Source organism: Thunnus albacares, chromosome 13 (assembly GCF_914725855.1).
Source record: "Thunnus albacares chromosome 13, fThuAlb1.1, whole genome shotgun sequence".
Classification (NCBI taxonomy): Eukaryota; Metazoa; Chordata; class Actinopteri; order Scombriformes; family Scombridae; genus Thunnus; species Thunnus albacares.
The window spans coordinates 4,558,978-4,586,131 of NC_058118.1; the positions used below are offsets into that span (position 1 = coordinate 4,558,978).

The window sequence follows — 27,154 nt, forward strand, 5'->3', positions numbered from 1 at the left end:
ATCTCTCAGAATGTAACCTTAAGCAACAGATATAGAAATCAGCATTTTTTTTTTCAAAATGAAAAGAAAAATATGTATGAATATGAAGCAAAGCACTGATTAGAATTTGGTAAATCACTCACACTACTGAGAGCATACAATATGTGTAAGTTTAAGCACTCAGGTTTCATTTGTCAGATATGATTATTGATCACTTATTTGAAAAGGTCATCCACTCAGTACTTAAACGAGGGAAATTTCCTGTGCTGTGTGTCACATGATTGTCATCATAATTACAGTCTTCTTTTGGGGAACTTTTTTGGCTGCGCAATCAAAGCCAATCTTCTACTTCTATCATCCATAAATGGAATACCTATTGAGTCACTGACTCAAGAAGGTTGTTGCTCAACACGCCCATTCCCCAACACCTACATTCCTAAGCCTATATAATAGCAGGCTCCAGCACAGAGTGGCAATTTGCATTCAAAGAGGAAACATGAGGTCTCTCAGTCTGTGCATCGTCCTAAACCTTGCAGTAGCAGTTTACTGTGTGCCGGTCTCACAAGTTACTGTGCAAGATGAAAGTTTTGCAGAGGTATGTAGCATGTATTGTTATTTTGCCTTTATGATCAAGTTTTGCATTTTCAAAACTTTCATTGTTCCTTTATTTCTGAAGATTTTCAGTGATCTAATTCTTGTCTTCTTTTACAGAGCTACCTGAAGAAATTCTTCAACCTAACTGAGGAGAGCGGTCCAACTATCAGACGGGGGATCAGCCCCATAACCAAGAAGCTGACTGAGATGCAGCGATTCTTTGGTCTCCAGATCACCGGGACGCTAGATGCTGACACCATAGCGATGATGAAGAAGCCCCGCTGCGGCGTTCCAGATGACAACATTGCCCGTTTCTCCACCTTTGGAAATAACCTCAAGTGGCAGAAAAACAGTCTTACGTACAGGTGAATGATCTAAAGAGAAAATGTGTGAGAGACTAACTTTAGGCATTGCATGTGATTAATTATTGAAGTATATTCTATATTTTTCTGTCTTACAGGATTGAGAACTACACACCTGACATGTCTGTGTCAGAGGTAGATGACTCCATGGAGAAAGCACTGCAGGTTTGGGCCAAAGTCACTCCTCTGAGATTCACAAGAATCAACAGCGGCACAGCTGACATCATGATCTCCTTTGGCCGCCAATGTAAGTACAAAAGAACTTTTTTATTTTATTTTATATTTTTCATCAATGTGAAACCATATAACTGATTACAAAGTAACTTAATTTTTTTTGGTTTCACTGTAAAAAAAAAAGCCTTATGACTGAAGCTTATCTCAGTTATTATCCAGACTTAAGCCCAGTGCAGCAGGAGTAAATATCCTAGAGCGTTTGTTGTCACCTCTGCTATAGGGCGTACTGTAGTGCATATTTGAGTGGCATTTATCCTTTAATCACAGGCAATGGACCAATTGCAGAGCTGTTACATTATGTGTATTTCTCAACGTCACAAAAAGATAACAATCTTTCCACCGGTGGCTTGCCAGTGCTTGCAGACGAATGCTGTTTTTTCCTTTACATTGTTTTAAGGGTTAAGAATATGCTGAAAATGCTGTGTTCACCATAGCTCAGGCTTGTGGCTGTGATATATCACAAAGCATCTTAGAGTAAGACTAGACTAAGTGTGCAGCAGATCGGACACTTAAGCAATAAATCCAGTTCTGACTTGTAGATTTTTACAGTTTGCAAAACCTGACATAAATATGCTTCTTTTAACAGCACATGGTGATTATTACCCCTTTGATGGTCCTCAAGGCACTCTTGCCCATGCCTTCGCCCCAAGCCCTGGCATCGGAGGAGATGCTCATTTTGACGATGATGAGAACTTCACCTTCCGCTCAAACAGGGGTGAATTTGTTATTTATTCTCTGCATGTGGTGATATATTAAACAATTACTGCATCGTCAGTGTGTATCTTGGCATGAAGTGCTGTAACTGACTTGTAATTCCACTGTAGGTTTCGTCCTGTTCATGGTAGCTGCCCATGAGTTTGGCCACTCCCTGGGCTTGTCTCACTCTGATGATCCTGGTGCTCTCATGTACCCCACCTACTCATACAGAAACCCTGATACCTTTGTTCTCCCCCGGGATGATGTCAACGGCATCCAGTCTCTCTATGGTTAGTACTAACTTACTGATTCATAGCTGCCTGTTTCCACAAATAGCACTCAGCCTAAATCTCTGAAGAACTCCTGAACATAACATTACTCTGATTTTATTTCACCTCCAGGTCCAAACCCTGATAAGGATCCAGTTCAGCCTGGACCTCAGCCTCCCACCACCCCTGATGCCTGTGATTCTACCATGGTATTGGACGCTGTCACCACTCTGCGAGGAGAGATGCTCTTCTTCAAAGACAGGTATCGCAGACAAGTCTATTCTGTGTGTGAGTGTTTTCTCTTCACACAAGAGCAGGTTTATGAACTCATTTGTGTTCTTGTGTGTTCTCAGCTTCTTCTGGCGTAGCTACCCTCAGAGCAGGACACCTCAGCAAAGTCTCATCACAAACTTCTGGCCTAATGCCCCTGTCAACATTGATGCTGCTTATGAAAGCCGAAAGTCAGACAAAATCTTTCTGTTTAAAGGTATGTGTCCTCTTAATCTACCAGAGGCACCAATCTGACACCATTTCAAAATTTACCTGAGTCAACTTAATGTATTTTCTCCATCTTTTAATGCCTGCAGGGCGTAAAGTGTGGGCTTTCGCTGGCTATGATTCTGTACGTGGCTATCCTAAAACACTGACCAGTTTTGGTCTGCCAAGATCTGTGGAGAAAATCGATGCAGTCCTCTATGACAGGGATTCTGGCAAGACTCTATTCTTTGTAGGCAAATATTACTTCAGGTGTGTTCAAAGTAGATATTCATTTCTGGGAACTGACTTCAGTATGAGCTATTTTTCACCCTTTACCATCATTGAATATATCTAATTTTTGTCTGTGTGTTTGTAGTTATGATGAGGCCAGACAGACCATGGACCGGGGATTCCCCAAACGGGTTGATCAGACCTTCTCTGGCATGACCAACAAGGTGACGGCAGCTTTCCAGTACAGAGGTGAGTAATGTTCAAGGCTGATCTGAGTTTGATAAGATATGATAAAATATTCTGTTTTGTCTTTTCAGCCTTTAAAAGAAAAGTTCAACATTTTGGGAAAAACGCTGATTGGCTTTCTTCCAGAGAGTAGATGAGAAGATTGAAACCACTTCCATATCTCTTCCTTAAATATGAAGCTACAGACAGAGGATCATTAACTTTACACAAAGACTAGAAGCAGGAGGAGACAGCTGGTCTGGCTCTGTCCAAAATAACAAAAACACACCCATTGTACCAACACCTCTAAAGCTCATTAATTGACATGTCATAACATGTTTGATTAATCCATACAAATACTAGTGTAAAAAAAAGTTGTGGTTTTACAAGTGTGGTTATGAGCAGCTATTCTTGCAGTCCTTTCTCAGCAAGGTGCACTGACTTCCTATACTCCCCACTGGTTGCCTGGTAACCTCTTGGTGACGACAAGACCGGTTAATCACTGCACCCTGCCAAGAAACAGCACAGTCCTCTGTAAAACCACAAGATATCACATGATAATTAGTGAGTTCTAGAGATGCCTGTAGGTGGATTTTGGTACCATTTGACAGAGCCAGGCTAGCTGTTTCCCTGCTGACCGGTCTTTATTCTAAGCTAAGCTAAGGATCTTCTGGCTCCAGCTTCATATTTAGCGGACATTGGTATAAATTTCTCATCTAACCCTTGGTCCAAAATGTTGAATTATCTTTAACTAGCACAGAAACACTAACACTAAGCTTCTGTTCTCCAGGTTTTACTTACATCTACAGTGGACCCTACATGTTTGAGTACTACCTGAGGACCGGCAGGTTGTACCGTGTGCTGAGGAACAGCTACTTCTTGCGTTGCACTAACTTCTAGACCAGTTGACTAGTTAAGTTGTTTATGTAGATGCTCATGTAGAATGACAATGAATAAACAATAACCGTGTTAAGGTAGTACAATATTTGTATTATTCTAAATATTATATTTTCAAAATGTATTGCTGTAAACATACAATATTCAAAGAGTTAATTAATGAAGTTTGTTATCTATGTAAACCTGTCTACTTTTCTGTTATATTTGCATTGTAGCATATTGTTGTGTATGAGACTTTTTCAGCCTGTAGCCATGAGATACTGAAATGTTCCATATGAAAGGCTTCTATTGTTTGGACCTTCTTCTTTAAGATGTTTCTTCAAGACAGCAAGTCCACTTGTTTTTGACATATTATCACTGGTAATATTGATGCTGTTCTTTATGTCTGTAATCTAACTATATTATATAGTTGCTATAAGGAAATTCATTTATACAATAAAGGCTCCATCATTAAATATATTTAACTATAAATCAATTAATTTTTATTTGACAGTTAAAGAAAGATTAAAAAAAGACTTGAGTGTTTTGGAATTTGTACAATTTAATTGCAGGTTTTGACATGAAAAAATGCTAAATTCACAGTTAAATTACATAGTTTTAAATAAAAATATTTTTGAAATCTATTTTTACATTTCTTTTATCCAATTTGTGTTTAGATTTTCCAGTTTGTTCCAACTTTACTCATTTCCATATCTCATTATCTGGCACACTGTGACCAAAAAGTTTTAAAGGTAAAAGATACATTGGCTGTATCAATTAATACATTTTGTTAACCTTTTTCAGACTCTCAGGGTCCTCCACAATTGGATATATATTATCATTCAAGGTGTTGTACTGTATGCATGTATAAATGTAAACTATTTGGCACTATCAATCAACAAATAAATATTTCTTAATAGGACAGTGTAATGTTTCCTTTTTGCAAGTGGGGGTTTTGCACAATAGAGGTAATGTAGTACCAGTCATTCAAAGATGGTCATTTGTCCTTTAATCAGAAGGTACATTTATGGCCAATGGGTCATTTTCATGAATGAGACCTAAAAAACACATGGTTGACACCTTGTCATATCTGTTATGAACAGTTATGTTCAGCACTGCACTTGACTGTCTTAATAACAACTTCAGATTTGCTCTCATGGCTCCCTCTCTTGTCTTTTTTGCTTACTACACCAGTGACACATTATCGTCCATACACCAAAGTGCTCTTTAAAGGAATACCCTAAAATAAATATTCCATTGCCTGTAGTTGCCCTGCATGTATAGAGAAGAGTTTTGTACCCAAGATTTAGATCAGGAAATTTAACAGATTTCAAAAGTAACCAAAATCAATAATGTAACCCAATTCTAAGTGAACAGTTGGCTGGACCTTAGACTACTTAACCTGTAGAACTCAGACAGTGAGAGCGAACTTTTCAGATCTGACCATAACATCAACTAGCTCCCCACAGGGCTGTGTTCTCTATCCTCGTCTATTTTATACACAAACAACTGTCAGTAGGTTTGAAAACTGTCGTATATTGAAATTCGAAGATGTCACAGTCATAATGAACCTGTTGAATAATGACAAAATGTCTCACAGTCCTGTTATGGATGGCTTTTTAAAATGGTGCCAAGAAGCCTTTTTAGAGTTGAATGCAACTTAAACCAAGGACGTGTTTATTGATTTTAGGTGTCAAGCAACAAGTTCAGTCAGCACTGTAATTAATGGCAAGAGTGTGGAAATAATGGAGTCTTTTAAATACTTAGGCACCATAATCAAATTATCATTTGAGCAAAACATAAATATGCTGTACAAAAAAAGCCAGCAGTGTCTTTTTTTGTCTGAGACAGCTGGTCAAGTTTCAGGTGGACAGAACTCTGATGACATTGTTTTATAAATCTTTTATTGAAAGTGTCCTTACATTTTCTTATAATTGTTGGTTTGGCTGTCTTAATGTTAAACAAAAAAAATCATTAAACAGAACGGTCAAAGTAAGCAATAAAATCACTGGAACTAAATTAGGAAGTCTGTCTGACCTCTATAAAAGACAGCTACTAAACAAAGCATAGTCCATACTGTCAGACAGCTCCCATCCCCTGCATCCAGAGTTCCATATCTTGTCTTCTGGCTCGATTTCAGACTGCCACTAGCCAGAACCAACAGATACAAACTCTCTTTTTTACCCTCTGCTATCACTCTGGTAAAGCAAAAGATCATCTCAATACCTTTAGATGAATTTCTTGCATTTGAACTGAAATGTTTGACATGTTTTTTTCATCTTTTTTATGCATTCAATGTTTGTTGTTTGTTTGTTTCATGCCCTCTGGGTACGATAAAGTTATTGAATCTTGAATCTTCTCTCTGAGATATTTGCATGTGAGAATCTTGATCAGTGAGGTGATATATTAGAACAGAGGAAAGTTTTGATACAGACAACTTCTTAAAACAAAACACAGTAAGGACATGATACCTCTTGTCTCAACAAGACACTGTGTTCCTGTTGATGGTTCATATTGTACCATTTCTGATCATCATGTTCATGCAGGCCCATGCTACTCCAACTGTCGACCTCGTCTTACCTCTTCTACCTCCTGACTCCCTCTCTCTCACTATACTTATTATCTATCTGCTTTTGCTTTACATGGGCCTGTTCAGACACTCACAGGAATGTTTTTTTGCCCAGTCATGTATCTTTACCTCACATCCAAAACACTGAAATGTGACTGTTTCAGGCAGTAGTGCATTAAACCCTTCATCTGACCAGAGCGTAGGAGGAAGAATAAATAGTATCTGGAGTTATTCCTTCTCCTCTGCAGTGGAAAAAAGGAATCATGGAAGGTGCACTGGCTGTTAAATCAGTGATGATGGTGGTGACTGTAGCACTCTGTGGAGCTGTGCCCACCTCTTCACCCAGCCAAGAAGAGCTCACTAAAGCACAGGTAAACATGAATTACATAAATGTGCTTTCAAAGCCGAAAGATTTATCTGTTTAAATCCGTTAGTTAATCTGGCGATATAAGAGGGAGAGAGAGCAGTATTCAATATTTCTCTGTGGTTCTGTACTGTACATGTTCTTTCAACCTTCAAACAATAAAGTTTTACACAGTGTATTAATTTCTCACTTAAACTTCCTTGACATTTAGAGTCAGCTTTACAGCATTAAAAGATATGTATGAACGATTCAGGGTTTGAAGATAGGGTTAAAGTTGGGACCATTATCTTTACAGTAAGGGAAAATACCTAAACCTGATTAGTTTAATTAAAAACTGCTTCTTGCTGTTATTATTGTGATTATTAAGGCTTTTTCATGGTCTCTAAACATGAGAAAGTCTGCAGATATTCCTGTCTGTGTCACACATTATATCCAACACTTTTCTCAGTTTTGTAATGCAGAGAAATTTTAAAGGATTAATGTGGATTTGTTTGTGGTGAGCTAGCAAATGTCGTCCGTCGTATATAAGATGAAAAAGAAGCAATACTTCTACTGATTTCTAAATACATTTCTTTTGAAATACTTTATTTGTAATTTTAAGTTAATAGCACTTTAGTCCCTCCCTCCACGTCCCTTCCTACAAATCCCTCTAAGGCTCCCTAGGTTGGCTCATGATACACCATCTTGCTAAAGAGTTTAACATGAACAGAAAAAAACAAAACAAACACATCCAGGAGAAAACGGTTATATACAACAATCAGTCAAGTGCTCATACATGCATGTACATATAGCAAATGTACATGCATGTACCATGAAACAAAAGAAGTACCAGAAAATTATTTCGTCATAAGGTGTTTAACTCACAGTCACAACAATCAGTAACTAATATCACAGTTTACCTTGGGGACAGCTTATGTTACAGCTCGTATGAGGGATTTGTTTAATTTCACTGATATCTGCTGACGTATTAATAACACTTATACATTATCCTGAAAAGGAATAGGCCTTCCACAAAAGGTGGCCATTTCATGCTTTTCAACATGGTAACATTTACACCTCCTCCACCCAACGTTGGACGGAGGGAGGCTTGTCTGACTTCCTTGGAAAAAGAATCAATCTACACGAGGTAAACACTATGATATGGCGCTTTCTTGCGATGCCATGATTTTATCTTTCAGAAGATACGCTCTAACAGCAGCAATGCTCCAGTGAGCTCTTGTTTGTTTGCAGCATGTGTGTAAAGAACTCAAAGACCTCAAAACTTGACTTTGATGGTATTTTGGACAGTCTGAACCAGAGTTATGATACATTTTGACAAGTTCATCATTTGAGTAGTGTAAACGATTAAAAACTTTAATTTAATAATGACGATGAGTAAATGCGTTCCAGACTGTGTTTCTATACCTCCTCTGGAACTACATTCCTCTCTAAATGGTATCTTTATAATTGTGTTTCACTGTAAGCACATATTAAATTTATTTCATTTATGCTGTAAATAGATCAGAGTGAATATACTCTAGCTGTACCGTTATAATACCAACTAATAGTCTAAGATAGTAAGTCCCAGCAATAAATGAATAAGTGTTATTTGAGTAAAAATCATGATCATAAAATGTAATGGTACTTTCATTAAATTAAACTACTATTTCAAAACAATCTTTTTCACTCAACTTTTCTCAGAATTCTGTATTACAGTTTTATTAGCTAAATTACTAATCTGTTAGATTGATCATATATGGAGTATTATCTGTATATGAGAGGTGTTCCTGTTTTCTTTGTTCAGGATTATCTGTCTCAGTTTTTCTCTGACATGGGTGTCAGTGCTCCCAATGGTACCTGGCGCAGCGCTCTGGATTCCTTTGAGGACACTCTCAAGAAAATGCAGGAGTTTTTTGGCCTGGAGGTGACGGGGCAGTTGGACTCCAACACCCTGCAAGTGATGGCTCGCCCCCGCTGTGGCTTCACAGATGTGCTTAAATATAGCCATTTCGATGGTCGACCCAAATGGGACAAGACAGTGGTCACATACAGGTACTAAACTACACATTCTCTATGTCAGAACAGAGAGCAGCCCATCCACACATAATGTACTTGTTAAGAGATTTGTTAACTATTTTCACTCTCACACTGCCTTAGGATAACTGACTACACACCAGACTTGAGCCAAAGTGATGTGGATGCCACCCTAGCTAAGGCTCTGAAACTCTACAGTGACGTCATTCCTCTGGATTTCAGGCAAATCCACAGCGGCACCGCTGACATCATGATCATGTTCAAGGCTCAAGGTAATGCAATGTCTTCACTGCCTTTGAGAAAATGTGTGACCTAGTGTTACTGTAACTTTCTCCTTCTCAAAACCAGAACATGGAGACTTCGCTCCATTTGATGGAGAGAATGGGGTCCTGGCTCATGCATTCTCCCCTGCAGAAGGCAGAGGAGGTGACACCCATTTTGATGAAGATGAAAACTGGACTCTAACCTCAACAGGTTTGGACATCAAAGAAATGTTTTTGAGGTGACATGATGCTACAGATGATTATATACCCACGGTTCACATCCTTACTTTCTGTGCGTGTGTATGTGTGTGTGTGTGTGTATGCAGGAGCCAACCTGTTCTTGGTGGCAGCCCATGAATTTGGCCATGCACTGGGATTAGCACACTCTAAGGTCCAAACAGCTCTGATGTTTCCCACCTACCAATATGTGAACACGGAGGGGTACACACTACCAGATGATGACAGACAGGGAGTGCAGGCTATCTATGGTGAAAGCCTAACTAACTCACAGACTTATAATAGCAACATATAAGAGCCCTTTTCATGACAAACTTTTCTATTGAGAGATTTTCAGTACTCTTTATTTTCCTTTTGCCTCTCAAAGGAGTCAGAGAAACGTCAGTTCAGCCGACAATAAAACCTGTGACTCAACCAGCACCAGAACCAGAACCTGCCCCAGACATGTGCAGCAGGAACCTGATTTTTGATGCCGTAACCTCCATTGGCCGTAATCTCTATTTCTTTAAAGACGGGTGAGACGTTTATATACTTTGACTTCAAGGTTCACAGAAACATGCAACTCCATCAGATAGAGCAGTTATGTTGATAATCACATTAAGATGTCTTTTCTCAGTGTGATTTCTATCCGCTCATACTTATCATGGAATGTTTGCTTCTTTACCAGACATTTCTGGAGGAGGAGCAGCAGATGGGGCGGCATCGTCATGAAGAAGATTCAGTCTGTCTGGCCTGGGATCAGCAAAGTTGATGCTGCTTATGAGTATAAGATACGCAACACTGTTGTTTTCTTTGAAGGTACAAAATTAGCTCATGAGTATCAGTATCAAATGAAACCAAACTTATATTCCCCAAAAGTGAATTTATTGTTTCTTGTTGATTAAAAAGTGTTAAATAAAGGCAGGGACCAGTTACAGAAGGAAGATTACATAACTCCACCTTTTCATTTCACAGGGGATCATTACTGGGCGATCAGTGGAAACACTGTTCTACGTGGTTATCCTAAACCTCTCAGCGACTTTGGCTTCTCTCAATCTGTCACCAAGATAGATGCTGCCGTCCATGTGTCAGTCACAGGCAGAACCCTTCTCTTTGTGAACAATAGATACTGGAGGTGAGTAATGTCCATCATCATAAACATATAGGCTGAATCAATATACAGTATTGATCAATATGCTGTGCTGATGAACACTCCTCCTCATATTATTCATATAGCTACAATGAAAGGAGGGGGAGAATGGATGCTGGGTACCCAAAATTCATTCACAAAGAGCTCCCTGGGATTGGCTTCAGGGTGGATGCTGCTTTTGAGAGCAGAGGTAAGTATCAGTCAAAGGTTAGTCCCTCTGCAGTAGCATTATGTTCCTGTTTGGGGTGATACTGACGATGCATCCCTCCTTCATCCCAGGTTACCTGTACTTTTCATATGGATCCGAACAAAAAGAGTACCACTACTTGAGAAGAAGAGTGCTTCGTACTCTGTTAAACTATAGATGGATGGATTGCAACTAAAGAAACAAAGACCCAAATCTCTCTCTCACACACACACACACACCTTTGAGCATGCAATAATAGCTATGGTCTACTCCACATCCTAAGCAGCTTATGGGGGCTTTTCTGTAGAAATCTGGAAATACATAGAAAAACTTTATGAAATAGTGTAATAATCCTGTAGGCAACAGCTGTTTGTTATCTAGCCAATGTCTTTTTTTTTCTTGGACATGCATCGAGTAAACATGAATTAATAAAGCTTTGAAAGTGAAAAAAAAGGATGGTTTGAAATGTTTCTCTGTTATCCTGAGTATATAAATTAGGTTATACTAGAATAAGGGAAATCTGACAACTCTGGTGTGTGTGTGTGTGTGTGTTTGAACACAGGCAAGTAGAGTAGTAGACCATTCATCTTTACAGCATGACCCCAAAGGAGTAGGCCTAGTTGCTGAAGGAAAAACAATCACACACACTCATACTCATAGAACCACAGTTGTCATCTTATGTCCCTTAACTGCACAAGTGCACTTAAGCGGCTGTAGCTGAAGAGGGAACATACCTTGTTCATTTTCTTTACACAATGGGTTTAACACTCAATCACATGCTTAGTCCCACTCAGATGTCTATTCATGTCACACTGTAGAAAAATGTGGAAAGTGGTGAACAGTGTGCATAGTTTAGCAGTCTGTGGGTTCACATTTTTAAACTGTAGCAGGACAAAGGACACAGTGTCACTGAAACAAAACTAGGCCCGACCTAACTTATCCACTGCAAATCAAGTATAGTCATTTTTATTCTGTTCAAAAATGTGAACATACTTTTTTTTTAATGTCTATAACTTTTTTTTAGAAAATATTTTTTATATGTGATCATGATGAAATGTATTTATTTGTGTATGAAGTGATATTTTGAAGATAAATGACTGGCGTAGTTCATGTAATCGATTATATCACATTGTACCTGGGGTAAAAACTACAACAACCATAATGCCTAGCTGAGCGTGACGTCAGGGGAACACCTCTCACTGTGATTGGCTGATATATTTCTTCCTCCGCTGCATGGCTGAAGGTGAAGCAGGTCTCAGTGTGTGAGTCAGTCCTGTCTACTAGTCCAACATGTCATCCAGTGGACTTTTAACCATGCGTGCTCAAATGTGTAAACGCCTGGTAAGTGAGGGTGTGTAAAATAAGCTATTTGGTTTTGTCTGTTATATTCTTGCATTGCATATTAATGCTAGTTGTAGCCACAGTCCTGCTAAACACAGCAAGGCCTGCGTTAACTTCTAGTAGCTCAGCTAACACTTGTGTGTCTGTCCGTGACCAACAGCCTGAAAACACCTGATAACTGCTTCAGGTGACTCAGGATGACGTTATCTCATATCCTTGTAACCTTACTGACCCAGCAATGTCTGCCCTTCAACAATGTACGAATTAAGCTGACAAAGAGAGCAACAACAGTAACAGCTAAACGAAAAAAGACAATAAAAGGAGTCTTGTTAACTGGTGCCCGGTAACATTAAGCGTTTAACTGACAAGAGCCAAGCTAAACTAGCGAAGTTTAACGACGCAGAAGTTAGCTTCTGATTCGGAGTTAAAGGAAAAGTGAAGGGAAACATAAGTAGTGATATTTAGCGGCTGAGTCTCTGTTTTTTCACCACGTACACTTGTGAGTGTTAGAAAGTGTTAGACAACGCTTAACGCTGTTTAAACCCACTTTCAGATTTGTGAAACCTTTGTTTTGCTTATGAAACTAAAAAAAGGGCGATTTCTCAGTTTTTTTTTTTCCCCATCCAGATCAAAAACTACTATACTTAGACTCGTCAAATCTGTACTAGATTAACAACGAGACTCCAGAGACTCTATTTGTGAAAACAGGGCAATTTCTCTGATATTTCTCCATCCAGACCACATTAGGCCTGATTTTTTTTCAGTTTTACAAATAGAATAAATGTTTCACAAATCTGAAACTGTTTTAATGAGTCTCTGGAGTCTCCTTGTTAATCTAGTCCAGATTTGATAAGTCTAAGTATAGTGGGGTTTGATCTGGATGGGGGGGGGGGGAAAGCAGTGAAATTGCCCCTTTTTCTGTTTTCACAAGTAAAATAAAGGTTTCACAAATCTGAAAGTGGGTTTAAATAGCATTAAGGCTTTTGCTATGATGTATAACACTTTTTCACAAGTGTAAGTGGTGAAAAACAGAGAATCAGCAGCTAAATATCATTATTTGTTTCCCTTAACTTTTCCCATAACCCTGAATCAGAGGCTGCAACTCGCAAGCTAACTTCAGTGTTGTCAGTTTTAGCCATTATAACATCATCAGGTAGCTGGCTAATGTTCCCTGCCTGTGTCTGCCCTTAGTTTTAGCATAGCTAACGTGTTTCATACCTGTTAGCTTCGAAACTTGATTCATTTGAAAGTATAGAATAGAAATAAACTCTCTCATCTGTGAAAGGTGTATTATCCATATCATTATCCTGTCATTTTAGGCTCACAAGTACCTCTCAAGAACCTACACATCTCGCCCTTCACTCAATGTAAGTACACTGACTGGAATTTGAAAGTCTCATCATAATGAACTGTTTGGACTGCAGACTGTAATACAGACTTTAAATGGATGGTTTCAGGAAGTCGTTATCGTCAGCGCAGTACGCACTCCAATGGGCTCCTTCAAAGGCAGCCTGTCAGCAGTACCAGCTACCAAACTGGGCTCCATTGCCATCAAGGGAGCCATAGACAAAGCAGGTATGTTCAGGCAGTTTACTTTGCATAGAGAGAGTCAAGTATTTCTTATTCATTTGTGCAGTAAAATTCAGATCTGATGTCTTTTAAGTCATTAGTGGTTTCATACATTTAATCAGACATGATGATAATGTTTATTGGGGTTAAGTGTAACATCAGTAGACCAGCTGCTGATGTGTGCAAGCATGGCTAATATAATACACCGAATGCAACAAATTACCTAAGTTTTCTCATTCTCATATTTATACTTGTATGCAGTGCTGCGCCACAGAGTATTAACTACCTGTGTATGCGATTTGACTTTCTTGAATGTTTCTTGTCTTTAGGAATCACTCCTGAAGAGGTGAAGGAGGTCTACATGGGCAACGTGCTTCAGGCAGGAGAAGGACAGGCCCCCACAAGACAAGCTTTGCTTGGAGCAGGTATGGTCGTGCTGTTTTATTTTACCTACATTCTAAATGTGGGCGTTAGACCTCAATATTGATGTTGAGAAACCAGCTACACATTTGCTGTCTTGACAAATTGGTGAATGCAAAACGTGGATTGCCATTTCTTCCTCTATAAAACTGACTACATTCATAATCCAAAAGCCACACATCATGCTATACATGCCTGACCGAGGTTAGAAAATAGGAAAAACAAAAGTTTTACTGCACCTTAACACAAGCACGGTTTATCTGCAGCAGCTTAGAGAGGCATATTATAGCATTATTGATATCAAAAATAAGAGGGAGGTTGGAAACTAGTGTGAAAATATGCAAAACATGATTACTATGATTGTTTAATCATGCATAACAGATCAATGTGAAATAATACACAGTAGCACCATTTTCAAATATACAATTATGCATTCATCCTGTGCCAGACTGACACATACAAACACACACACACAAGCATAATTGAAGGTTTGTTAAAATATTTTTCAATTTTCATCCATTTATTTATTTTTTGCAAATGCAAACATGTCTCTGATTGTATCTCCAGGCTTGACCCTCGGCACTCCAGCAACAACCATCAACAAAGTGTGTGCCTCTGGGATGAAGTCCATCATGATGGCAGCCCAGAGTCTAATGTGTGGACACCAGGTAGCATGAAGATTAAATGCATTGTAGTTGCTCTGCATGCTAGAGGCTGCTTTCAGGTACAGTGACAATGCATATAGCATGTAGTCGTGCCGATTGTTGGGTCTTTCTTACAATAATAAAATTAAGATATTAGATTCTTCTCACATATTGCCTCTCCTGCCATGAAATTGGCTGATGATAATGTGTATTGAAGCACAAATGTGACCTCAGATAAGATAAGAGAATTTTATTTGACTCAAAACAAGCTTTGTTTACCATAAGATGTCTGATATCTTGCGAGCTGTTGCAGTATGATAGGTCACACAGACTTTGCCTCTCTATGGCTGCAATTACTAAGTGTGGCATTGTAAGACAACTATATACAGGAGGCTAGCTGTTACTACAGCTAAAACTGAGGCTGTGTATGTGATTTTAGGATGTGATGGTGGCAGGAGGCATGGAGAGTATGTCCAACGTACCTTACGTGATGTCCAGAGAGACCCCAGCCTACGGAGGAGTGAAGATGGAAGACCTCATCGTCAAGGATGGACTCACTGATGTCTACAACAAATTCCACATGGTAACTGTCAACCTCCTGTTCAATATGACCTTGTTGTATATTGTTTTACAGCATCATAATATGACACAATGACTGATGTTTTTTTTTAATGAAATGATTGGATATACTGTATTTCTGGGGGTGTGGGGTAACACTTACAGCAGGGAGTGACTAAGATTATCCAGAAAGTAAAAAATAATGGGATTTACCTTTTTTATATCATGACATGGGAATTTTCCTACTATCGTCCCACACAACTCTAATGACATATGTTGAATTTGTAATTTCATCAGTTTCATATTTGATTTGTTTACCGTACTGTCTTAAACAGGGCAACTGTGCAGAGAACACCGCCAAGAACTGCAGCATCACCAGGGAGGAGCAGGACGCCTACGCCATTGGCTCATACAGCCGCAGCAAAGCAGCATTTGAGTCTGGCGTGTTGGCCAAGGAGATTGTACCAGTTAGCATTCCCAAGAAAGGTACAGGAAGATGGACAAACTAAATCTTTCCTCGCCAAGAGACATTTGTTATTTACACGACACAAATATCTGATGATGACATGGTTTTATAGGCAAACCTGATGTGGTTGTGTCCGAGGACGAGGAGTGGAGACGGGTTGACTTCAGCAAAGTCCCCAAACTGAAGGCAGTGTTCCAGAGAGAGAATGGTAATCATCCAATAATATTTCTTTCTTTCCTTCCTTCCACCTTCATATTTGAATGTACATTTTGTTCTGATTGGTCACTTGCTTTTTAGGCACAGTGACTGCAGCCAATGCCAGCACACTGAACGACGGGGCCGCTGCTCTCGTTCTAATGACAGCAGATGCTGCAAAAAGACTCAACGTCACTCCACTGGCCAGGGTTGTCTGTAAGTCACACACACACACACACACACACACACACACATACTAACCTGCACTTGCAGAGCTTGACTGAAGTTGAGGTTTTAACTCATGGCAGGCCTACAGATGAAACAAAAGACTGTTGATTTGCATTTGTTCTACTTTGGAGTCGATAGTAGTCAGAGAGCTCTATGTGCTAGTTGAAAACAATAATCAAAGTTTTTTTTTATCTATGCTGGATATTTGAGCATGTTTAGGGAGCTAACTCTAAAGTATTGATGAACAGGTGCCATCAACAGGATATAATTGGAAAAAAACATTTTTAAAACACAGACAACAGTCTTCCTCAAAGATCATCCATCAAGCTGTAAATCACAGGATTGATATGTTTTGTTTGGGTTTTTTTGCAGCTTTTGCAGATGCTGCGGTCGCACCCATTGATTTCCCCATTGCTCCTGCATACGCTGTACCAAAGGTGAGTATGAGGATGTTATGAAGGGCTTTGGTCATCCCAGGAAATATGGAACAGATGGCAGTGCAGTGAACTTGGAAGTGATGTATATTGCTTGTGCATTTTCATTTGTATTTTTTTTTTTCTATTCCAAAGTGTATCATTATGAGTGTGTATGTTTCCAAAAAGTTTTGGGACATTGTGATAAACTGAACACACATGTAAATCTGGTTTAAAACTGTGACACATATGTTTTTTTTTTAATTATTAAGTCCAAAGAATTATTTTACCAAAATCATAAGATGTACTCTACACTCCCCTGCACTCATGCAAGTGTGTTAGAACATCCTAACACTTCCTGTGTCTGTTAGGTCCTGGATGCAGCAGGGCTGAAGAAGGATGACATCGCCATGTGGGAGATCAACGAGGCTTTCAGTGTGGTCGTCCTGGCCAACATCAAGATGTTGGACATTGACCCTGCAAAAGTGAATGTCAACGGGGGAGCTGTGTCACTGGGACACCCCATTGGGTAAGCAGCTGAGAGAGAGAGTGATGCAAAGCAGCTCATTTATAAAGAGAAGAGACAAAATAATAATAATGAGCTTTTATCAGAAGATGTTTGCAGTTGAGATGATGACCGGGATGTGTCCTGTTATCTCCTCTGATTATCCTCTACCTCTTCCTTTCCTCTGTGATGACTTTTGTTTTGCCATTTTTGAATCTGATCCAGTAGAGCGGGAGACAAAAGATTCTGCTTAAACTAACAAAGCAGTTTGACAAATGATCCACAAAAATATCCCTTTCCAGGAAGTATATTTTAATTTTAAGCCCATATTCAAACCTATTCCTTAACATCATGGAAACCAGTAACTGACATTGTTGGCAGTTAAGCGGTTAAGTATCACTTGTTTTAACCATTACAACTTTTTAGTTTCTTGTTTTTTCAAAACATAACTAAATGAGTGTTTGTTTACAGGTTACAACATGTCTGTCTGTAAATAGCAATTTATGTGCAAACAATCTGCATCATTACTTACATTTTATTTATTTCTCCTGTCAGGATGTCTGGGGCAAGAATTGTGGGTCACATGGTGCACAACCTGAAGTCAGGCCAGTACGGTCTGGCAGGTATTTGCAACGGAGGCGGAGGAGCTTCATCTATTCTCATCCAGAAACTGTAGGAAACTTATGTAGTGACTATCTGTTGGTTCCAAATGGCAAAGACTTCCATAAACTCCCTTTTTACTGTGAAGAATGCATCTGTTACAACTTCAATGCCGGTGGCCTTATTCAAACTGCAAACTAGGACTCAACTCACATGACATCATGACTCCAGTGTTTAAAACACTCCTTTGTTTGAACAAACGTCTAGTGCAAAAAAAAAAAAGCATTAATATTTAACTCTGAATTGAAATGGTTAAATAAATAGTTTTTATGAAACCAGTATTGTGTTATTGGTCTTTTGTGACTAACAATGGGGTTGATGGTTAATAAAGGTTTGACCTACAAGTTCCAAATTCAAGTTTCACAACAGGTACATTACTTTGATTTTTATGCTAAATTAAAAAAATGTAATCACAGAAATCTACAGTTGGTACTTCAGTTGTCAAGTTAGCCACTAGATGCTGCTGTTTCCTTATTTATGTGATAGTGCTGCAGTTGAGCTGTAAGAGCTGAAGTTTATGGTGCTCTTACTGCCTTTGCAAAGCAAATTTGAGTTTTATGCAAATTTGTTGTTATTTTCCACTTATCCTTGTTGGCATCTAGCTGTGCTGATTCACTGTACCTCAGGTTTTACCTTTGAGGGTTTGAGATACCATCTAGAACTTTCTGCTGTCACCTCAGTACAAAGGAGGTGAATTGAATTTCATCTGTGGCACCAGTTTGTAAAACACAAGAGCAACATGCCTCACCAGAAAGACTGCCGTTTCAGAGGTGACTGTATATCACTGTGATGAGGATACATACCAACAACTTTCTCTACTTCTGTTGATTAAATTTCCCTTTAAACAAATTACCCCCATAGTTTCAGTGTATCCACTTGGAAGTAAAACAACATGCACACTGAAGTGTGCATATTGTACCATCTTAAACTTGGTATTGTTGAGAGATCTAGTTAGATCCTTAGTGTATACTTTTACTTTTTGTACTTCTTGCATGGCTTCTTTATGTGAAAATTTCATTCAGGACAGATTATCTATATTTGACCTTGAGAATTTTTCATTTTCATGTTTTTGGTAAATTGGACTTCCACACACTACAATACCTGCTGAGTCTGATTCCTCTTATGTGCAAATGTTTTTTTTCTACAATCCAGGATGATCCATCCCTCTTATGTACTTTACATTCAGTATGTTAAAAAAAAATATGCAAAGATTGAGCTGATGTCACCCAGCAGGACATCACGCTCTTCACTACTGGACTTCTCTTACTGGATGACTCTTTCATTCCTTCCTTTTCCTGCCAGTTAGCATTGTCAAACATTTAGTTAAAAATTAACAGGGTCTGAAAGTCCTCAGGCCATCAGTTTTTTTACTTGTCCATTTGTTTAGATGTTACTGATTAAACACAGCATACGCTTCTCTTTAGGAGGATGGACAAAAGCAAATGTGTAATGTAAAAGCAAAGTCTATTATACCTTTTTTCCTCAGCTTTAGATCTATGTTATACTACTTAACCCAGCTCTTGGTATGTCAAACAAACAGTGAGCACTTGTCACCTGTTCACCTCTTCTCCTCTCAGTCACGCTGTGGACGTGATAGGAGTGGCAGTTTTGGTTACTGGAAAGCATGACTCACGTTATTAACCTGTTTATCCACTTTTTAAGAACTTGTCAGCTGATAAAATTTTATTTGTGCATATTTTTAGGTGTGCATGTGTAACTTCCAAATTTAGCAGATTTTATGATAGCAATCACATTCTAGGCTAGTTTAGCCAGTGAATGTCTGCAATTTGAAGAGGAAGTTAAAATGCTGATATGATCAGATGTTTGCTGCTCAACCATATGACCAACAAATATTTTTATATCTGTTTTGTAAAATTGTTGTGAGAGTGACATCAGCTGGATATATATGCTTGCCTGGGAAATGTCATTAGTGTTTAAAGTTATACTGTAAACCCATACAATAAGATGCACAGGACCATGATGCCTTTGTATCACATTGCTGAGATTTATGCTTGATTAAGATACAAATGAGTGGAGAGTCACCGCTGGATGAACACGGTCCTCTGCTCATTGTTTTCAGTTCATGCACCTTATCTCATAGCCTGGCTGTTGACAGAAGATAATGTGTATCGCTGCTGGCTTGCATCAATACCTGCTGTTTGCTCATGTCATTTGAAGTGCTGTATAAATCAAGCGCCACACAACAGGCTGGCGTGCGCACACAGTGGAAAAGGTGTGGTCATGGCTGTTGATTATATGGAAGAATGGACTGAACATGAGACAGAGAGGGAAACAGGGAGTGGAGGGACAGACGGAATCAGAGCGCTGAAGGAATTTGTGGGAAATCTAGCTGAAAACTTAAAGTGAGTCAGCCTGCGAAGGTAACAAGTGTTGTTGTATTGTCTTTTGAAAAGAAACAGTTCTCAAATCGGCTTGTAGCTTGAAAAAAAAAGCAAATTCTCAGTGTATTTTAGATATGTATTCATATATTTTGGTAATATATGTGTTTCTTGTTCCTTAACATTTTAATGACAAATATTCCTCAAACAAAAGTTATGTTTTATGAACAAATTGTACTTTTCTTATGATTACTGCTTCATTCAGTTTTCATTTATAAAAATGTATAACCTTTTCCACAGATTCCTACTCTCTAAGCTGTGTAACCAACATGACTAATAATAAGGTAAGTTCAGCTTCACACTATAAAAGCAACATTTTTAAATATCTCCAATATTTTTCTCTTTTTGAACAGTTTACTCTTGATCTGATCCCCACATATTTTTCCATCTGTTCACGTGAAATTTATGATGATTCTTTTGAAAACAGCCACCTGATGACATTCCAGATCACACATTTACCTCAGTCACTTTCAGTGTTAGCAACAGCAAATAATCATTGTGCTTCTCTTTTCCTGCAGGCACATGGTCCTACTTATGACAACATAGGGTTTCAGCGTGAGGAAGGACCCCCTGCATATACCGCGCAACAGGGGGTATACCCTTCTCTCCCACAAAATACCCCCGTCTATGTTGCCTTTACCCCCCGAACCATCAACACCCACCACACTGTGACACCTGGAATACCACATAAGATAGGACAAAAGACAGGTACAGTAATATTTGATTTAGTTTGTGTCACAAGTTTTTTTTAGGTGATACCATCTGGAATAAAAAGGTGGGTAAACAATGACTTCCAGTTAGCCATAAGGAAAACATCTGTTCAAGTGAGCGATTGTAATTTCACAGAATCATTAACTTGTTTTGATTTTAACTTTACATTTGGCTCATTTGTTCTACGACCCAATGCATAGCGCTTTATAATCTATGACTAATACATTATGAGGCTGCTATGATCACTACCACAGAAACCTCTGCGTCACTACCCTCACCGTTTATGACAGGTTGTTTTGAAGGAAGTAGATGGAAATTGTGGATGTTACCAGTGCTACAGGAAGGGACAATGCAGCAGTAATTTTAAAAAAATCAGCATTTTTTGAGGTCATGTCAGTGGAGCATGTCGCTGTGTTACAGGTTATAAACTTGTGTCCGAACCTCTTCCAAGTTGTAGTCAAAAGATTAGAATAAAAGTTTGTTTTACTCTATTAGTTATGTGTGTTGATAACTCTCTAATAAGATTTAACTTTACTTAAATTTAACAGCTTTTCCTCTACTGTATGTTTTATTTTTGACATATCTGCAGCGTAGTACCTGCTTAATCTTGTTTTTGCATGTGTGCTACTATGCAAATCTTGAAGCTTGTGCAATTTGCATTTTTTATATACTGTAGCCAATTTCAAAGTAACTGGTGTGTAAAAGTGAAAAAAAAAAAATCACTTTATTTTTGTCTTGCCTTGCAGGAGTAAAGAGATGCCAGTGGAAATATATACTGTGTGTATCTCTGTGTGCCGTTCTTGTCCTGGCGGTGGTCGGCCTCTTGCTCTGGTACTTCTGTAAGTTCGTTTGAAGATCTTTGCAGTTTCTTGAAATTATTTTTGTCACCACTGGCATTCAGTGTGATGCACATCATCCATGTGTGCTCTTGTATGTGTACAGTATACTGTATATGTGTGTGTGTTTGCAGTGTACTACCAGTGTTTACTGGGGAAGTCGTGCAGAAGTGGTGGAGCGTGTCTGAGCGCCTCTCAGTGGTGTGATGGAGTCCAGGACTGTTCACATGGAGAGGATGAAGCTCAGTGCTGTAAGACATTAAAGTCAACACCTCAGTCTTTCACACATGTCTGTCTTTTTGTTAGGTGAGTAGTATTATCCTCTCTGCTTTACAGTTCGCCTCCACGGGACCAACTTCGTGCTAGAGAGTTACTCATCAGACAGCCAGTCGTGGATGCCCGTGTGTGCCGAGAACTGGGACAACAGCTATGGGATTGCTGTGTGTGAGCAGATGGGCTACAATAGGTGCTGATTATCTTTTTCACTGCTGTTCATGTTGTCCCCCTTCTGCAGAGTCTTGTACAACTACTGCATAAAAGTCAACATACAGACTGCATCTGGCACTGCTGCTGGTACCTTAGAATTATTCAGTGTTTCCCCCATAATGTGTTGTTGTCTGTTAGAAAAATCCATTGAAACAATATTTAGACTGTCATATGACACTAAAACTCACCATTAAAAACCAAAAACATTAACAGCATCTTAAAGCACCCACGACACATATTTAGAGTTAAAGGAGACTGAGTAGATTAATAGATTAAAATTTAGAATTGACTCATTAAAAAACAAGCAAATGACTGAAGTCAGTGAGGAACCTTCATTATATTAACATGGCTGATATTCAAATCTTTTTTAAAGGTGCAATATACGATATTCAGCCCCACTAGATGTCAGCAAACAACTACTTGCTATGTAAAAATATAGAGAAGTAATGGTGACCTGAGCAGAGAATGAAGTCACACTCCCTCTGTGTGTGTTGTAGTTTTGAATTTTTGATAGCCGGTTCAGCTGCGCTACATGTTAATGCATGTGAGTCCTCCCGTGTCCATTTTCAACATGGCAACCAGGTCACAAAGTTTCTCATATTACAGCTAAACAGTACACTAAAATCTGAAAACATTTGAGGTGAGAAATAGGCAATGGAGTAACAGAATCTTGATCCATATTTGATTAGTATTTGATAGTTTGAAAGTTTGATCTGACTTTCGTGAGCTGTTGGTTTAGGGGCCACTTTCTTTTTTTCTTTCAACTTTATTGAGTAAATGATGTGCATATTTGTTTTGGTCTGAGCTGCTGGTGCTACAGTGGGGCTGGATGTTGTATATTGCACCTTTAAAGGGACAATTCCAGCTGAGTACAGTATGTTAGTCTCACCTCACTGATGCCATTTTTGTCCTTGTGTCTGTCTCACAGGCAGGATTATGTGTCCTTCTCTCGAGCCAATGCAGGTTCTTTGGCCGCAAGGGGATACATGAAGATGAAGCCTGGATATTACCATGGATCAGTTATACAGTCCCAGCTAATTCACAGGTAAACAAACCCTACTATCACTAGATAATAGTTTTAAGCACAACACTACAGTGATGAAATAAATTCCCACTGCGAGCCGAAACAATTTAATTTCACTGTTTAATTTAGAAGTCGCAAAATAATGAGTGAATATTTTGTTTTTGATGTGTCATGTCTTAAATGTAGATTTTTGTCTCCCCTTCCTTTGCAGCCAAAGCTGCTCAGCAGCTGTTGCTCTTCGTTGTATTGGTAAGCTACAACTTTAACTGGGACATAACTGCAACATTGAAATACTTATGAAATAATGTGATACTGTATGTGCAAAACTGTTGTGACAGCTAGATTTAGCCAACCAAGAAGTGGTCTAACTATCTATCTAAAACAACTTAAAGTCGCCCTCCAGTCAAAAATGTGTTTTGCTTATTATTCCTTCGGTTCGATGTTTGAGCTTCACTGTGCAGAATGATATAATAGTTATTTCACTCTGAACTACAAATATCAACCTTATGGTGGAACTAGAGGAAAAGTCAGGAAAAGTCATTAGGATACATTGTCTGGGAATCATGAATTTCATATCACAAATTAGTACAATTTTATGCCAATCCACTCAGTGTTGTTGAGATATTTCATTCTCAACCATGGCGGTGGACTGCTAGTGTGGCTAGAAAAAAAAACCTTCAAGTGGGACCTGTTTTAAGAGAAACACACATAAGAGATAAGCGTGTATTTTGTTGACTTTTAAAAGAATGTCATGATAAAGTCTTTTCTTCCTTCCTCAGACTGTGGACAGAGTTCAGCAGCCCCCAGTACTCGTATCGTAGGTGGTACAGAGGCGGTAAACGGGGCCTGGCCGTGGCAGGTCAGTCTCCAGATTAATGATCATCACTTGTGCGGAGGCTCCATTATCAGCAGTAACTGGATCGTATCTGCTGCACACTGCTTCCAAGAGTGAGCTTCTACTTTCCACTTTCCTTTACCTGAATAATTCTATAGGAACACTGTAAAGTTCAGTTTGTCTCAGTTGATACGGCTCTGTTTTCTGTGCTGTCAGTTCACAGTTGAATAAAAAAATATCTTAACATAGTTATGACCCAATTTAATACAGTGCTCGTGTGTGTCATTACACTTTACTGCCACTGGTATAAGACAGACAGCCTTTCTAGTCAGTTATCAGTTCTCTGATATCGAATTTAACTACAACAATAAATCATATCTTTGCAGGTTGATTACTAACTAGATCAGTAGCAAACAGTCAAGCATGCATGAGTCTGTATTATCAATGTCCACACATGACATGAGTTATCTCAGCTTCCTCTACCTGACCTTCCACTCTTGACACCATTAAGAGACATTTCCCTTGTTTATTGATATTTGATTTTTACTATCTTTTGCTAGATTTTCAGGAAAAGAATCAGAGATTTGTTTACCATATGATTGACTATATTGCCTCGTTATATTTGCCTCTGTTCTTCATGGCAGTTACCCCGATCCTGGAATGTGGAGAGTACGCTTTGGGGGTGTGAGCTTGATTCAAATGATCTCAGGAAATGGCAAAAGAGTTCAAAAAATCATCAGTCATGAAAAATATGACAAAAACACACATGACAATGACATTGCTCTTCTAAAGCTCCATACACCTCTGAGATTTACAAGTAAGTACTCGCCAGTTCATGTTTCATTGATTGAATTATGATTTATATCTATTCATATATATATTTATCTATATTGGTAATGGCAACACTTGGAGCTCATAATTGTTATTGCCTCAGGAACAGTGAGGCCAGTGTGTCTCCCCAACTTTGGCGTGGACCTGTCTGCAGGACATCAAGCCTGGATTACAGGATGGGGAGCCTTGCGGTCATCTGGTGAGCCAAACACTTGGTGTATATGCCCACCTGATTCACTCTCCATGTGCATTAAGAAAAGAATATATACTGTATCAACTGCAAACGAAACTGAACACATACTGTAAATTATTTGTTAAAAATGTTTCCTGTCATCTGCTTTTTAGGACTTAAAATAGAAGTAAGGTAAAAGTACATCTTAATCCTTGACTGTGCTAACTGTGAGTCGACAATCATTAACTTTCCTCAGGACCGACCCCCCACATACTAAATCAGGCTGAGGTGACCGTTTACAGCAGGGAGACATGCAACAGACGTGAGATATTAGATGGGGCAATCACTGAGACCATGATCTGTGCTGGCAAACTGCAGGGAGGAGTAGACTCATGTCAAGTTAGTATAACTTACACACACACACACACACACACACACACACACACACACACACACACACACACACACAACACACACAACACACACACACACACACACACACACACAGTGACCTGAGATATTTATTATTCTCGTATGCTGCAGGGTGACAGTGGGGGGCCCCTGGTGTTCAAGGAGGGAAACGTGTGGTGGCTGGCAGGGGACACTAGCTGGGGGATTGGATGTGCTTGGAGGAATAAGCCAGGAGTCTACGGCAATGTAACCTACTTTACTGACTGGATACATGAGCAAATGAAGGTATGTTAATACAACAGAGACGGATTTCATTGATAAATACCGAGCCTTGAAGAATGATTTTATGGTCATATGATAGTTATTTTTTTCAAGGTAGGTCTTTTTTTTAACGACTCAAAATTAAATCTGCATGAATTTTGGCTGATAATGTATAAATAACTAAAATATTGATTTATTTATCAAGTTTTATGTGGATTATGTTTGCAAACAACCAAATGAGGGCATGCAGTATGACACAGGAGTCCTCCTGCTCGCTACCTGTTGAATTCAAATCCAGTATTTTCTTATATTTTATCTCCGGTTTGATCCACTAAAGGTCTAAAACCTGCAAACAAAACAAAGAGATGAATTTCATGGAGTTGCAGACTGGAGAACTGATTCTCAGTTGGATCAGTTGTACAAGCAACCTTTTCATATTACATGGAATCATTTGATCCCATATAAATATAAAAATATTGCTTGGAGCTACAAGCTTGGTAGAATGAATGTGCTAGACACCTGCACATAAAACATGACAACAGAGAACTGTTTAATGGGAGTGATGGCTGAGCAGGTTTAGTGGTTTCAAGTCTAACTTAATTATTATGTTTTTTTATGTCGACAGAATGAGTGACGGAGTTGTCAGTGAAAATGAAGACAAACCTCTTCCATTAATCAGTGTTCCCCATCACACGCTTTGCTCTCGGAAGTTGAATAAGGGAACTTATTAATCGGAAAGATTTTCCAAAAAAACAATCACAGATTTTACAAATAAAACCAAATGTATCATTTCATTATTTTTATATGCTTGTTATCAGTGCACATTGAATGTTTGTATTTGAACAAATGTTTTCTATTTATTTGTTGAAATAAAATAAAATTGTTTTTGCACTAGAATCTGAGTCTTCGGTTTGATATTTTGCGGTTTGAGATGATGTCGTGTAGAAGTTGTCACAGTAGACATTTGCCTTTTATTGTGTTTGACCATGGAGAAAACTTCACAAACATTACAAACTAAAAGTATAATCTTTATCACATCACCCCTTTAATTGTGTTAAAAGTGGTTTAGTCCAGTCCAGTGTCTTACATTGACTTTTATCACGGAAGAAAACAGGGAGATGACAAAGGAAGTGGTTGATGTACTGTTATCATCTCCTTCTTAACGCTGAGTCAAGTTTTTTGAAGGAAAAAGAGACTACAAAATAAAATGAAACAGTTGTTTACTTTCCTCACAAAATACCCCAATAATAAGAGCACAGCTTGTTAAACTGTTATTTAAGCTTCATCTTTAGCTGTAAAAATTCATTCACATTAGACCAAACTGTCTCAGCTTTTTTCCTCCAAAATTAATGAACATGCTTCAGCCACAGCTTAGGTTTACTTTGTAATGTTGTGTGTTCAGTTAGTTTCAGTTGATACTGCTCTGTCTTCATCTGTCTTTTAACATAGTTAAAGCCGGTCCTCGTGTGTCATGTTTACGCCAC

At 38.7% G+C, this 27,154-nt stretch overlaps 4 protein-coding genes across 6 annotated transcripts; all 4 read left to right on the top strand.

Moving 5' to 3' along the window:
• The first annotated feature begins 438 nt into the window (after positions 1-438).
• On the top strand, positions 439-4,493 carry LOC122995342 (collagenase 3-like). Its single transcript, XM_044370509.1, has 10 exons — positions 439-574; positions 691-938; positions 1,034-1,182; positions 1,756-1,884; positions 1,994-2,155; positions 2,267-2,396; positions 2,488-2,621; positions 2,722-2,881; positions 2,988-3,091; positions 3,858-4,493. The coding sequence occupies exons 1-10, from the start codon at positions 476-478 to the stop codon at positions 3,965-3,967; spliced, it is 1,425 nt and encodes a 474-aa protein (XP_044226444.1). The 5' UTR covers positions 439-475; the 3' UTR covers positions 3,968-4,493.
• Positions 4,494-6,774: 2,281 nt separating this feature from the next.
• On the top strand, positions 6,775-11,157 carry mmp30 (matrix metallopeptidase 30). Its single transcript, XM_044370512.1, has 10 exons — positions 6,775-6,883; positions 8,660-8,907; positions 9,013-9,161; positions 9,238-9,363; positions 9,479-9,640; positions 9,757-9,904; positions 10,057-10,187; positions 10,344-10,503; positions 10,605-10,708; positions 10,798-11,157. The coding sequence occupies exons 1-10, from the start codon at positions 6,776-6,778 to the stop codon at positions 10,899-10,901; spliced, it is 1,440 nt and encodes a 479-aa protein (XP_044226447.1). The 5' UTR covers position 6,775; the 3' UTR covers positions 10,902-11,157.
• A 751-nt stretch (positions 11,158-11,908) lies between these two features.
• acat1 (acetyl-CoA acetyltransferase 1) lies at positions 11,909-17,982 on the top strand. 2 transcript variants are annotated; one of them, XM_044370510.1, is made up of 12 exons: positions 11,909-12,046; positions 13,366-13,413; positions 13,504-13,621; positions 13,945-14,040; positions 14,603-14,703; positions 15,119-15,262; positions 15,573-15,723; positions 15,816-15,911; positions 16,001-16,114; positions 16,499-16,563; positions 16,911-17,068; positions 17,600-17,982. In XM_044370510.1, exons 1-12 carry the CDS (start codon positions 11,996-11,998, stop codon positions 17,718-17,720), a joined length of 1,263 nt encoding a protein of 420 aa, XP_044226445.1. In that variant the 5' UTR covers positions 11,909-11,995; the 3' UTR covers positions 17,721-17,982. The 2 variants fall into 2 exon arrangements, with proteins under 2 accessions (XP_044226445.1, XP_044226446.1); XM_044370511.1 differs by having other exon boundaries at positions 11,926-12,056.
• Positions 17,983-19,852: 1,870 nt separating this feature from the next.
• On the top strand, positions 19,853-26,567 carry tmprss2 (transmembrane serine protease 2). 2 transcript variants are annotated; one of them, XM_044369603.1, is made up of 14 exons: positions 19,853-20,085; positions 20,344-20,387; positions 20,622-20,811; positions 21,561-21,653; positions 21,785-21,901; positions 21,987-22,116; positions 23,065-23,181; positions 23,372-23,409; positions 23,940-24,108; positions 24,640-24,812; positions 24,930-25,025; positions 25,255-25,397; positions 25,542-25,694; positions 26,296-26,567. In XM_044369603.1, the coding sequence occupies exons 2-14, from the start codon at positions 20,373-20,375 to the stop codon at positions 26,302-26,304; spliced, it is 1,443 nt and encodes a 480-aa protein (XP_044225538.1). In that variant the 5' UTR covers positions 19,853-20,085; positions 20,344-20,372; the 3' UTR covers positions 26,305-26,567. The 2 variants fall into 2 exon arrangements, with proteins under 2 accessions (XP_044225538.1, XP_044225536.1); XM_044369601.1 differs by having other exon boundaries at positions 19,854-20,067.
• Positions 26,568-27,154: the final 587 nt, after the last annotated feature.